Below are 14,195 nucleotides of genomic sequence, written 5' to 3'. Positions count from 1 at the left end.
GGGAGAGACTCTGACAGAGCAGAGACACCCTTCTCAAAAATGCTTAGATAACAATCAGTCTTGGGTTATCCAAGAACACTTCTCCCTTATCACATGCATGTGTGTGTGTGTGTGTGTGTGTGCCTTAGTGTGTCTGTGTGTGTGTGTGTGCCTTAGTGTGTCTGTGTGTGTGTGTGTGTGTTGTGCCCTGTCCACCCTTATGTTTGTTTTGTCATGACTCGAAGGGTGAGCGAATGTCAGCTGTGGTGCGTATGCCCTTGTGTGAAGGTGAGGGAGCGGCAGTGGACAGGGAGAGACGGGGAAACAGGAAATGGGGCCAGCATGTCAGAGAGACGGGTAGAGGTATTAGTCAGAGCAAGCGGAGCGGAGGCCATTTTGTTTCAGAGAGACAGCACTCAGAAACTGCCCGAGAGAGACGGAGATAGAGAGGAGGAGCCTTTGACTCCAGGTGCGAGTTGTGCATTCCTGAGTCCTCCAGGACTTCCTCTGAGGCCAAAGGTAGAGTTCCTGACCAGAGGCGTTCTGGCAGGACATGGCCACCCACATAGTTGAGTTCATGGCTCTAAATGTCACAGTGGTCAACATGGGTTGTGCAAGTTGTTCTCCAAACAAGTAGCTGACCGCTGTCTTGGGCGTAAACTCTGGCTCTAGAGGGCATTTGGATGTCAGTGGGATTCCAATACTGACTAAAGGTCAGCCATTAGTGACTTAGCATATAGGCCAGGCTAGTCTGCTGTCGTCTCCAGTGACCCTACATTGGAACTTAACAGAGGTGAAATATCAGTAGGATTGACAAAAATCCTTTCCAAAGAATCATTCCCATCACCCATAATCTGGTGGGACAGGCAAAAGCGGAGTTGGATTCTATTTTTCCAAGAGGTTTCCTGAGAGCCAGGGAGCACTGAGGTTTCGTAAAGCAGCTGTGTTCAGCAGAGTCTCTGCTCAAGGGGAAGGAGGAGTTGCATAACATCATGGCCGCAGACATTCCATTCACTCTCCTCTGACTCACTGTGCTCAGGCAGAATGCTGGCCCAGTGTCATGGGGCCCCCTTGTGCCCTTGAGTTGAACTGCGCTGTTTTTCTGAAGAAGTTACGTGACACTGGTGGTGTAAGCAATACTGCTCAGTCACCATGGGGGAAACCATGAGATCATCTGCATATTTACATGGTGCATGAGTTTATTCTCTTCGTTTAGTCATTTTGATTGAGGAGACAGTATTAGTGGGTGAATGATTATATAGAGACCTGTGAAAATGCCCTTGCAGACCTGTCCTTAAACTGTCACTGAAATATTAACTCATTGTCCATTTCTGTGTTTGTTTATGTGGCCCCCGTCCCCTCTCTTCTCCCTTCTCCCACAGCCCTGAGTCAGTTGAAGCGAGCCCTGCAGTGAACCAAAAGAGTTACTCCAACCACAGCTGTGGCAACGTTCAGAACCATGGCTACCGCGGACTGCCCTACGCTGTGAGTACCGGCATGGTCCCACCCCTACTCCTCCTCCGTGTAACTTTAACCAAACATTGCCATTGCCATGCCACGAATGCCTTTGGTTGTACCCCGATCGTGTCTGCTGAAAGACTCACTAGCCCTGTGCCTGACTCGTGCCATACTCTAGCTTGTGCACTTTTGACCTTTTGACCTATGACCTTTGTAGCACCGATTCATAATGGTTCTGCCTCTGCGCTAGCCCTGTGCCACTGTGAATGACTGAATGAATGACTGCTCAACAAAGCCGTGAATGCCTTTGGTTTATTTTTTCATTCCTTGTCGTTTCCTTCCCCTCCAACTCCCCCCAACCCCACTCTTCTTCTTTTGTTTGTTTTTGTTTTGTTCTTTCTGTTTTTTTTCCCCTCTTCCTTTTTTTCTCTCCTCTCCTCTCTGTGCGCACCCGCCCTCCCTCCCTCCATCCCTCCATCCATCCCTTCCACCCGACCCGACCCAACCCTCCGTTCCCGCGTTCCCCTGAACACCATTGTTTGAAGATGCAACAGTCTTCCGTTGTGTGTTGTCAGGATCACAACTACGGAGCCCCACCCCCTCCCACCCCTCCCGCCTCCCCACTCTCCCAGACCATCATCCCGCGGCTGGAGCTCAATGGCGTGGCTCGCGGCCGCTACCAGTCCCCTCACGCCCACGCCCACTCCCACGCCCACCCCCGACCTGACCAGGAGCACTCGGCCGACAGCGAGACCTCGTCCGATGAGGAGGAGGAGGAAGGTAGCGTGCCCAGCGCCTGGTGCCACTGCAGCCTGACGCAAGACGGCTTCCTCATCAAGTGCGAGAACTGCAGGTGAGTCGCCCCCGCACCTGATCCAGGCCCCCGGTCTCTGACACAGAACTGTCCTCCAAAGTCCTCAGCCACCGTGCTTGAGTTCAAATGACGTGGAACAGCCCGTTTAAAATTAGTCAATGCTTGTTTGTAACACAGTTGTCAACGTTTCGGCTAACTTCAAGCAGAGTGATTTTCCTGATAAAGCATGGCATGGACATCCATTGAGAGGTGCACACAGTGCACAGTGAAATGAAGCTCTGTATGAAACTAGTGTAGTGGTGTTGATGTTACGGGTTGCTATCCCATACATGAATTAGGATATGACATCATGTTTTGCACTCGTGTTGATGGATCCCTCAGTGCGCTCAGTTCTAACCCACTGGTTCTGTTTTGCAGGGGTCTAGAGAGGAGGAAAGCATTAGACGGACAGCGCAGGAAAACAGAGAATGTGTCCGGTAAGATGACCTATGACCTTCCTTTTAGACACAAAGAGCTGCTTATGGATTAAGATTCTGGAAACTTTCAGCGAAAAACTACATTTCTATGAAAATCTTCACTGAAAAAAGCTAGACAAATCTGGCCAACAAGAGCCCTTTGCATGTCATAAGTTGAAGATAATAAGTGTCTGACCCACGTGTGTGTGTGTGTGTGTGTGTGTGTGTAGGTGGGGACAGTAGTGGCACGGAGAGCGGGGACGAGGAAGTGTCTCCCTCCACGGTGTCGTACACGGCCACTCAGCACACGCCCACCAGCATCACGCTCACGGTCAACCGCGTCAAGCGCAGCAAGGCCAAGAAGAGGAAGAAGAGCACGGACAAGAGCCGCACCACGCCCAAAGCCAAGAAGATTAAGGTGCACAGCTCTCACACACACACACCCGTACACACGCACAGCACCTCACACACATGTACCGACTAGTACGGTGAGCAGCCTATAGTCACACACGCCTAGGCATTCATACTGTATGTATCCATTGGTATGTCTTGTAGAAGTATAAGCGTCATAATGTTATTAGTGAAGGCATTGCAACTGACCATGGCTGCCATGGTTCTGTGTCGTAGGCTTTCAGAGAGGGTTCCAGAAAATCCATGAGGATGAAGGTGAGCTTTCATTTCTCCTCACTCAAAACCTTTGGCACAGTTTGAGAACCTCTAACATTATTACTATTATGCTAATAGTACAGTGTGGGTACAATATTACTTGTAGCCCAACGTAACTATTCTAAACACACATACTCACACAGAGACACACGTTCGAATACATCTTTAAAAAATTAAACATGTACCGAAGCACTCACGGTCGCCTGTTTCCGTGCAGAACTCCACGACGGAGGCGAGCGCCCTGGACGAGAACACGGCCGAGGGCTGGGAGACGCGGATCCGTCAGTGGACGGACCAGTACGAGGAGGCCCTGGCCAACCAGTACAGCGCCGACGTGCAGACGCTGCTGCAGCTGGCCAAGCCCAGCTCGCCCGCCCCCTCGCCCGACACCATCAACCGCACCGAGCTGGCCTGCAACAACACCGTGCTCAGCTCCCAGATGCAGGTACGCCACCTCACAGGCCTCACCTGGCCTCCGTGTTATTCATGGGTTTCATCAGGTCCATCTCCACAGGTGGGTTAATCAAGCACCATGCAGTCTGCATTCTTAATCTAGGTGCATGATTTTATACACCTGTGGAAAGGGACCTGATAAGCCTGAAAGCCATGAATTGGATTAGGGCACGCATGTATATGGCCATTTTGTCTTCCATGTAGCCACTAAATATGGATATATAGATAGATAGATACGCACACACGCACACACACACACTCTATATATTTATACATGTTTATTATTGTGTGTGTACAATTTTTTTCTCATGGACATTGCATATCAGGAAGAAACTCACGTGTTAAAATTTCTCTCTCTCCCTTCTTTCTTTCTTTCTTTTTCTCTTTCTCTGCCTGCATCATATGTCCTAGTTGCAGGTGGGCCGGGTGACGCGTGTACAGAAGCACCGGAAGATTCTACGGGCAGCACGGGACCTCGAGCCGGACACCCTAATCATCGAGTACCGGGGCAAGGTCATGCTGAAGCAGCAGTTCGAGGTCAACGGGCATTTCTTCAAAAAGTACGAACCCACCTCCATCTGTGTGTGTGTCTGTGTGTGCAATTATGTAATCTTTGATGGTGCGTGTATGTGTAATGTGTTCTTTTGAAGACAGTTATGTAATCTTGTGTGGTAAGCATCATTCATTCATTCATTTCTTTCTGCACATACCTGACCAAGCTCTGTCCCCCCCAACAGGCCCTACCCATTTGTCCTGTTCTACTCCAAGTTCAACGACGTGGAGATGTGTGTGGACGCCCGCACCTTTGGGAACGACGCCCGCTTCATCAGGAGGTCCTGCACTCCCAACGCTGAGGTGTGTGTGTGTGTGTGTGTGTGTGTGTGTGTGTGTGTGTGTGTGTGTGTGTGTGTGTGTGTGTGTGTGTGTGTGTGTGTGTGTGTGTGTGTGTGTGTGTGTGTGTGTGTGTGTGTGTGTGTGTGTGTGTGTGTGGCCCACAGTGTTTGTAGAATGCCGTCCCTCACAGCTCACACACCGGGGTGCATGTTTGTGTAGTGTAGTATCAAGCAGTAGGGCTCTGGCTCTGCTTTACTTCATTTGTTAGCAATTCCATCATCAGTGGTTCAGTTTCTAGGAAACATGTACAGGACATGATTTGAAAGATGGACAAAGTCTTGCGTTTCATGTGTACAGACCAAACATTCATTTCATAATTTCATAATCTCAATCGTTTCTACATTTGACCAAGTGTGTCCGACTTTCAAATGAGGGCCCCTCTTCAGAGGAATTAGAACTGTAAACGTGTGCTTGAAACAAGCATGTGACCTTTGCCTCCCCTCTCTCTCTCTCTCTCTCTCTCTCTCTTTCTCTCTGTCACTCTCTCTCTCTCTCTCTCTCTCCATCAGGTACGGCACATGATCTCAGAAGGGATGATCCACCTCTGCATCTATGCTGTCGCTCAGATCACCAAGGACTCCGAGGTCACCATTGGCTTCGATTACGAGTTCAACAGCTGGTGAGTGAGCCGTTATGCGTCTGCGTCCACTGCTCTGCACTGTGGACTGCACTCCTTGTCCTCATCCATCAAATAAACTGCAGTCATCCACAAGTGTTTCACCTTTTAAGCCAATGCCTGTGGGCATAAACGACATGAATCATACTCCACTTTGCATATGAACGTGACCGATCTGTCTGCATTGTAATGTCTTTTACTGTAGATTGTTAATCGTCCTTATAGGGTCTTTAGCAAGCGCCTAGCTAACGAGTGCTTCTGGACACAAACTCCTGTTTGACCGACTGACAATGACTTGGTCCCTCTCTCCCCCATTCGTATAATTATAATAATAATAAAGCATTTTATCTATAATGCACTTTTCATCAGAGATCTCAAAGTGCCACAGGTTAAAAACAAAGGAAAAAGAAAATAAAAAGGAAAGGTTTAAGAACATTTTGGGGTCCAAAAGCTTTGCTAAAAAGAAATGTTTTTTGACCTTTCTTTAAAAAGCGTTTTGTTTTCTCTCTGTTTCCTCCCATGCTGCAGTAATTACAAGGTGGACTGTGCATGCCACAAGGGCAACCACAACTGCCCGGTGCAGAAGCACAACCTGAGCCCCATGGACAGCCTGCCGTCGCAGCCGGCGTCCGGCCCGGCGCCCCCCGTCCTCCCCGGTGCCGAGACCCGCAGGAGACGAGCCCGGCGGAGAGAGCTGGAGGGAGGAGCCCCCACGGCCGGCTCTGACGACAGCAACCAGCAGCCCAACGGAGACGGGCAGGATCGGGAGCACGGAGCCAGCGATGCAGAGGTGTGTGTGTGTGTGTGTGTGTGTGTGTGTGTGTGTGTGTGTGTGTGTGTGTGTGTGTGTGTGTGTGTGTGTGTGTGTGTGTGTGTGTGTGTGTGTGTGTGTGTGTGTGTGTGTGTGTGTGTGTGTGTGTGTGTGTGTGTGTGTGTGTGTGTGTGTGTGTGTGTGTGTGTGTGTGTGTGTGTGTGTGTGTGTGTGTGTGTGTGTGTGTGCGCAGAGGTGACTGTGTGTGTGGATGCGGATGCGTAGATGAATATGTGAGTTGGGTGATGTGTGTGTGTGTGTGTGTGCGCAGAGGTGACTGTGTGTGTGGATGCGGATGCGTAGATGAATATGTGAGTTGGGTGATGTCTGTGTGGGCGGGGGGGTCGGTGCGCATGAGTGTGTGTGTGTGTGTGTGTGTGTGTGTGGGTGGGTGGGTTTTTGCCTAATAGACCTGAGTTGGGTCTCAAGGTGCCAACTTGGGCACCTAATTATTCCAGATGGTTAATGAGATGTTTTGCTAAAGCTTTAGTGGGGTAGTGGGTACACTGTGCAGTGCACGACCAGTGCTCTGTGTGTGACGCAGCCTGTTGCATTGTGGGATACAGGATGGCCTGCTGGACGGAATGAAGCAGGAAGAAGGAGAAGAGGGAGAGCTGGACGACAACGGAGTCCTCATATCAAGCAGACGGGTATGTTACTGGCTCAACATCTCTCACACACACACACACACACACACTCACGCACGCACAACGGAGTCCTCATATCAAGCAGACGGGTATGTTACTGGCTCAACATCTCTCACACACACACACACACACACACTCACGCACGCACAACGGAGTCCTCATATCAAGCAGACGGGTATGTTACTGGCTCAACATCTCTCTCTTACACACACACACACGTGCACGCACGCACGCACAGCGGAGTCCTCATATCAAGCAGACGGGTATGCTACTGGCTCAACATCTCTCTCTGACACACACACACACACGTGCACGTACGCACAACGGAGTCCTTATATCAAGCAAACGCGTATGCTGCTGACTCAACAACTCTCTCTGACACACGCACGCACACACACACACACACACACACACACGCACAACGGAGTCCTCATATCAAGCAGACGGCTATGCTGCTGGCTCAACTTCTCTCTCACACACACACACACACGCACACTCACGCACGCACAACGGAGTCCTCATATCAAGCAGACGGGTATGTTACTGGCTCAACATCTCTCTCTTACACACACACACACGTGCACGCACGCACGCACAGCGGAGTCCTCATATCAAGCAGACGGGTATGCTACTGGCTCAACATCTCTCTCTGACACACACACACACACGTGCACGTACGCACAACGGAGTCCTTATATCAAGCAAACGCGTATGCTGCTGACTCAACAACTCTCTCTGACACACGCACGCACACACACACACACACACACACACACGCACAACGGAGTCCTCATATCAAGCAGACGGCTATGCTGCTGGCTCAACTTCTCTCTCACACACACACACACACGCACACACATTGAACTGACAGATTCCTCTCTCTGGCCTGCAGTCCCGGGAGGAGCGCGCCGCGTTTGAGACCCTGGAGCGGCGGAGGCGTCGCGCGGCCCAGGGGGGCGCTGACGAGCCCAAGCAGGAGCCCGGCGCCCCCGAGGAGGGAGAGGTGACGGGCCTGTCTCCCGCCGGCCCCCACAACCCCGCGCCCGCCACGGGCACCTCCGGGGGCGTCAGCACGCGACGCACCTCCTACGCCACGGTGAGCCCACAAGCACCGCCGCGCCGCTGTCCTGCGTCTTCTGTGTCTCAGCCCCGAGTCGTGAGCACACACACTAGGGCTGCGGCGCGATGGGTTTGTTTCGTGCCGCGGTGGATGAGCAAGAAACGGCCGCAGTACACCCTGCCGCTTCTCCCCTTCTCTCGCATTGTAAACACAAATGGAATGTTGGAACGTTGCGCTCCCCGTCATGCGCGCGAAATGTCGGGTCTGCCTCATCTTTTGATGAAGTTTTGTTTAGAAAAACTTGAATTCATGTCATAAGATGATCACTCACACACAGGAGCAGTGAGTTGGAGCACATACAGTCACAAGGGGGTCGTAGGTGAACGCACACACACACACACACACACACACACACACACAGCAGTGCTGTCGTTAAAAACTGTACTTTTATTGAATGTTGAGCAAATGTTCTCTCTTCCTGTGTCTTTGTCTTTCCACTCCAAAGTCCAGTGTCGTGTCTGTTGCACTCCTAGAACATTGCTCATTATATCTGATGGTGGTTTCTGATGTCTTCACTCTTTCCTCATATCTCTCTCTCTCTCTCTCTCTCTCTCTCTCTCTCTCTCTCTCTCTCTCACTCCTGTATTCCAGGAGGCCCCGGTGGAGACGGACGGTAAACCCGTGACCGTGGCGCCAGCCGCCGCCGCCACCACCGCCGCCGCCCCCAAGCCCCCGCCGGCACGCTCCTCCAAGCCGCGGCCCAAGAGCCGCATCTCGCGCTACCGCTCCGGCTCGGCCCAGCGGGCGCGGCGCCAGCGCCAGGCCCTGGCACAGCAGGCGGCGGAGGGCGCTGGCGGCGAGGACGGGGCGCCCGGGTCCTCTCAGGGCGAGCTGGGTCAGGGAGAGGGGGCGCTCGGAGCAGGACAGGCCCAGGACGGTGATGGTTACGGGGGGTCAGGCTCCGGAGCCCTGGGCAACAAGGCCAACCTGCGCTACCCCAAAACTAAGAAGGTAAGAGTACGGAGATGCTGAAGATTCAGGGTCATATGTCCACCATACACATTTATCATCGGTCATCCTTCACCCTCACAGTTATACATAAATTCAATTACATTCCCTTTATGTTTACTTATTTAAAGGGACAATGCACATTAATAAACATGCTCACTTTATGTGAATGTGCCCGATTTGGCCATCTTGGGTGCCACTCCAATCTACATATGCCTCCGTCCTCTCACTTGTGTGTGTGTGTGTGTGTGTGTGTACAGTATACTGTATATAGTGTGCATTTCGCTTTGCTCAAGTTTCCTTCGCCTTAATCGCCACCTCTCTTGACCTTTGACCTCTCGCTCCTCCCTCAGTACCTGGTGACGGAGTGGCTCAACGACAAGATCCCGGAGCGCGCGGAGCTGGAGGCGGAGCGGCCGCTGCGCATCACGACGGACCCGACGGTGCTGGCCACCACGCTCAACATGCTGCCGGGCCTCAGCCACGCCTCGCTCATCTGCACCGCGCCCAAGCACTACGTGCGCTTCGGCTCGCCCTTCACCCCCGAGCGCCGACGCAGGCCCCTGGCCGTCGACGCCTCCTACGGCTCCTGCAAAAAGGTCAGAGGTCGTCCGTCGCTCGGGACGTCAAATAGTGCAGACAGGAAATATGAACCGATGCATTGCCATCTTAAAGCTTACTTTTTTATTCTGCCAATTTGCCCTCACATTGCTTACATTGTTTTTTTGTGTATAAAGAAAAAAAAGAGTGGTAAGAAACTATTACACCCAAACAACATTTGTCAAGTTTGAGTGTACAGGTTGATTTCACGTCCTAGCAGATGCAGAGGTGATTTGAATGATTTAAATTGACTATGTTGTGGTCTGGCTCCTATCATTTCTCTGACATTGCTGTGTGTGTGTGTGTGTTTGCAGAGGTGGATAAAGCAGGCCCTGGACGAGAGCAAGTCCTCCTTGTCCCCGGAGGATGGCGGCGCCTCCGGCTCTTCAAACCAAAGTAACGGCAGCTCCTCCCACCCTTTCAAAGCCGGTATCTACACACACCCCTCAGAGCCATTACGCTCAGACATTATGCTGCTGCTGCTGCCGCACTCCTACCCTGGTGCTGAAAGGGACTGCTCTTGAGTTATTGCACTCTTATTCATAAGCGGCAGCTTGTTTGAGCAGTGCTTTGATATGACCCTGTGAGGCTGTTTTTTAAATGCACTTGGCACAATGCCGCTGCTTGTCCTGTGCCTCCACTGTAGTAGTCTCCTATACATCAGCGCGTGCGTGTGTGAAGCGACACGCTTTCTTCACGCTCACATTCTGTACCCAGGTCTTGATGTCGGGGGAATGTGTAACTAGCCAGCTTGTTGGCTCTCCAGTTACTCCAATTGATAGGTGAACTGGCATTCGAACATACCAACATCATCAGCATCCCCTTACAAAGCCCTCCAAGCTATTCTTTGTAATCAAATGATCGAACAGCGCCGCGCTCATGCAATGCGTCAGCAAACAATCTGATTGGCAGCTACCCACAAAATGACTACTTATTTGCATGATATTCGCTCGCATAGCCCAACATGCTTTTCTGCGCAACCGTCTGAAGCAACTGAAAATAAATGGAACTCAGAACTTTGATGATGATGATGATGATGATATATTACATTTCAGTACATTACATTACAAGCTTTTAAAGCAATTCTAACAACAATTCTAGGAAAAAATATAAAATATAAAAAGATAGTGTGCATTAAGAATGAAGAAAAACGATGATGATATTTGAAAGCAAGATGCGTCTCTTTCTGTCGCTGCAGATCTAAGTGCGCCCTTCAAGAAGCGCAAGTCCAAGTACGCGCACGAGCTGCTGAGCTCGCCCCCCGACAGCAGCGCGTCCGCCAGTGACCTGCTGCTGCGCCCGCTGTCGCCCATCACGCCGCCGCCGCCCTCGGACCCCGGGCGCCCGCCGCGGCCCGCCCACAGCACCTCGTGCGCCCTCTACCTGGGCGCCGAGGACGAGCCGCACAACGGCGCCGCCATGCCCTACTCGCCCCTCACCTCGCTGCCCACCAGCCGCTGCAACACGCCGCTGCAGTTTGAGGTAGGGCACCACACACACACACACACACACACACACACACACATTGACTGTGTAGCGGCTCTCTACTTTTTTTGCCAACATGTCGAGGCCTTTCATTATAGCATGCATAGCATACATACAAACACACCATATTTAAGTGTGAGCAGCAGTGAATGTGATGTGTTCATATTTTCACATTTGACATTTTTTTGCCTCCAGAACATCTCATCCCCAGAGGCTTCCCCAGTACACCGGCCAGAATCTCTGTCTCCAGAGGTGAGTGTGTGTGTGTGTGTGTGTGTGTGTGTGTGTGTGTGTGTGTGTGTGTGTGTGTGTGTGTGTGTGTGTGTGTGTGTGTGTGTGTGTGTGTGTGTGTGTGTGTGTGTGTGTGTGCGTGATGGGGGTGATGGGCATGCCTCACCACAGGGACTACACATTCTGTCCAGAGAGGAGCAGCTGCGTGTGTGGGTGTGTTTTAAGAGTCTTGCTTTTGGAAAATACAGGGAGCACAGATGTTTGGCTTCTAAAGATGTAAATGTGATTGCTGGCCTGACGTAACCTTGCGTGTTTGTGTGGGAGAGAGTTCTGAGCACGCTGAGCAACTGAAACACTGTGTTCTCTCTGCCTGTTCCCCCTTACATAGCCTTGCCTGCGGTCGGACTTTGACGCCATTCGCAACGCCACCTTCCCTGACCTTTCCATGACCTCCAGCTTGGACAGCCCCGTCCCGGTGCCGGAGGACTTCCCCGCGGTCTCCCCCTCGCCCCTGAGCCTCTCCGGCGGAGGGACGCCCCTCACCCCGGCGTCCGTGTCCGCCCCGGGAGACTCCTCGGCGGGCACGCGCTCGGGCGAGGCCCAGGCTCGCGAGCAGGCCTTCAGGACAGAGTTCAATCTCATCTACGCGTGCTCTCCCCTCAACGCCAACCTGGGGGACGGGCTTGGCGCCCGCGGCCCCCTGACGGACAGGCGGCACTCCCAATCGGAGGGCAGCTTCTCGCCTGCGGAGTCCTACTTCGGCGGCGCGAGTGGCCAGGGGCTGCTCTCGGAGACGGGGACCGGATCGCTCTCGCCCTATCCAGAGCCACATTACGGGGGCGGGTACCCAGACAGTGGCACCCCCCCTCACCCCAGCAACCCTCCCCAAAAGAAGAAGGCAAGTGGCTCCCCTCCCACTGTTGCACTGATTTGCAGCTAGCATTAACCGTAGTGTTTTTAAACTGAGGAGACGTGGGCCTGAACAGAGATGTTGAGGCGCTCATGTTAGGATCTGATATGTAAATCAGTCTTGGCTGCAAGTCACCCTGTCCTAAAAATAGAGAGAACAACTCTCGGCTCCTCTTTTGGAGATGATGGCTCTCATTTATCAAGCAAGCGCACCCCATAAGCCTGAGTGGCTCATCTCAAAGGTCATCCGTGATGCTCTCAGGATTTCTACGCTCACTGGCTTTTTATCGCACAGTGAAAAACCTTTACACTCTGTGTGTGTGTTTGTGTGTGTGTGTGTGTGTGTGATAGGTTGAGAGTGTGTGTGTGTTTGAGACAGCTTGATAAATTAGACCCAGCCATCTCCTCAAACCGATCCGAGCGAGCTTCTCTCCTGCTCGTCTCTCTGAGACCTCATCTTTGTGTCTGCTCTAGCCGTCGAATTCTACTCTGTGCCTCTCTCTCTCTCTCACTCTCGCTCTCTCACTCTCTCTCTCTCTCTCTTCCTCCTCCCCCCCCCCCCCCCCCCCCCCTGCCCCCCACACCCACCCTTCTCTTTTAATACATTATTGCCAAGTCTCTCTCTCTCTCCTCTTCCCCTTCTCTGTCCTTTTGTTATTTTCCTAAGGCAGAGGGGGAACGTGATCACCGTTAGTCAGCTGCCAGGCTGTCAGCCTGGTTACCAGGCCCTAGCTGTAAGAGGCCATTGCAAGCCTATGCAGAACATGGTGAATATACTCGCACTGACCAGCTACCTCTTAGAAGTGTGCATGAAGATGTTCTTTTTTTTGTTTTTGTTTTTGTTTTTGCATTTGCATTCAACCCAACACCATTCTCTTCTCATGCCAGCGAGCATAGCACGATCAGCTCGGGGATTATAGATGTCATGGTGGTTATACTCCCGATGTCCACAGACACATACGTGCTTGGTTCAGCATCCATATTCTTTTGAGCAGAAGGGGAATTTTCCACCTCATTTGTGTGTCATGTTTCTCATGGTGTGGGGTTTTGGAGCCATTCAGTGTCCGGTCAGAATGGCTCCTGGTGATGCACATAACTGATCCAGCCATCTTGCATGTACACACACACACACACACACACACACACACACACACACACACACACACACACACACACACACACACAGAGAGAGAAACTCACACGTGAGCACACACTGATGCACAGATAAATAAATGTACACACAAACTCAGCCTAGATTTAATCCTATAATGATGTTGCTAAATGCCATTGAAACAATGAAGTCGTATTTATAATCCCTGCCCCACACAGACACAGAGACACAGAGACACAGAGACACAGAGACACAGAGACACAGAGACACAGAGACACAGAGACACACAGACACACAGACACACAGACACACAGACACACAGACACACAGACACACAGACACACAGACACACAGACACACAGACACACAGACACACAGACATCTCTGAAATTGTAATCGTTTTATCATCCTAATGGAAAACTATTCCTGTCAAACTTCGCTTTTTGAATTGTTGTTAATTCACACTTTTTCCAGTAGAGGTCAGTAAAGCTGACCTTATAGCTCTTTTGGAATGCATCTGATGAAAAGAACATGAGAGCTGTTAGTTGAACTCGTATATTCATAATTTGCGTCAGTCGTAGAAAGATAATGGAAAGAAACGATCATTTAAAAAAACATGGGCCTTCACTTTTGATGGTGTAAAAAAAAGAAACCCTCTTGCTTTTCTCTTTCTCTGAAGGTCACCCTGTATTCAGAACGTCTACTGATTCACTACATAGTGCACTGAATGGTGGTTGTTCAGTACCCTGCACTATATAGTCAGTGAGTGGATAGGGCCCACACAGACTATTAGACACGTGCCCAGGCGTCTGTCTGTGTGTGGAGGTAGTTGTGGGTGATGTTCAACCTTTATTGAACACCTGTTGAGATGTCTGCATTGGTTGTGATTAACTGTGCCTTGAGCTGGACGTTCGGAGCTTCTGATTTCACCACTAACCCTGCATTTGGGAGTGAGCTGCTCTTGTCCTCTGTGGGCCACCCTCTCTCCTCTGGACGGT

General features: G+C 51.4%; 1 protein-coding gene across 10 annotated transcripts in view; it reads left to right on the top strand.

Annotated features, from left to right (window-relative positions):
- Positions 1-14,195, top strand: part of setd5 (SET domain containing 5) — a 31,663-nt gene that overhangs the window by 12,861 nt on the left and 4,607 nt on the right. Inside the window, exons 3-21 of one of the 10 annotated variants that reach the window (XM_062544599.1) lie at positions 1,362-1,464; positions 2,013-2,290; positions 2,669-2,727; positions 2,937-3,124; positions 3,334-3,372; positions 3,590-3,817; positions 4,237-4,385; positions 4,563-4,680; positions 5,229-5,338; positions 5,864-6,125; positions 6,713-6,796; positions 7,686-7,889; positions 8,505-8,864; positions 9,215-9,460; positions 9,776-9,890; positions 10,660-10,943; positions 11,142-11,198; positions 11,566-12,075; positions 12,758-12,853. In XM_062544599.1, the coding sequence (XP_062400583.1) occupies positions 1,362-1,464; positions 2,013-2,290; positions 2,669-2,727; positions 2,937-3,124; positions 3,334-3,372; positions 3,590-3,817; positions 4,237-4,385; positions 4,563-4,680; positions 5,229-5,338; positions 5,864-6,125; positions 6,713-6,796; positions 7,686-7,889; positions 8,505-8,864; positions 9,215-9,460; positions 9,776-9,890; positions 10,660-10,943; positions 11,142-11,198; positions 11,566-12,075; positions 12,758-12,853 (3,490 nt within the window). Of the gene's footprint in view, positions 1-1,361; positions 1,465-1,982; positions 2,291-2,668; positions 2,728-2,936; positions 3,125-3,333; positions 3,373-3,589; positions 3,818-4,236; positions 4,386-4,562; positions 4,681-5,228; positions 5,339-5,863; positions 6,126-6,712; positions 6,797-7,685; positions 7,890-8,504; positions 8,865-9,214; positions 9,461-9,775; positions 9,891-10,659; positions 10,944-11,141; positions 11,199-11,565; positions 12,076-12,757; positions 12,854-14,195 lie in introns of all 10 variants that reach the window. The other 9 variants (XM_062544598.1, XM_062544597.1, XM_062544600.1 and 6 more) reach the window with 9 other exon arrangements.

The sequence above is a fragment of the Sardina pilchardus genome, chromosome 9 (genome assembly GCF_963854185.1).
Source record: "Sardina pilchardus chromosome 9, fSarPil1.1, whole genome shotgun sequence".
NCBI classification, from domain to species: Eukaryota; Metazoa; Chordata; class Actinopteri; order Clupeiformes; family Clupeidae; genus Sardina; species Sardina pilchardus.
This window is presented reverse-complemented; position numbering and strand designations above follow the sequence as displayed.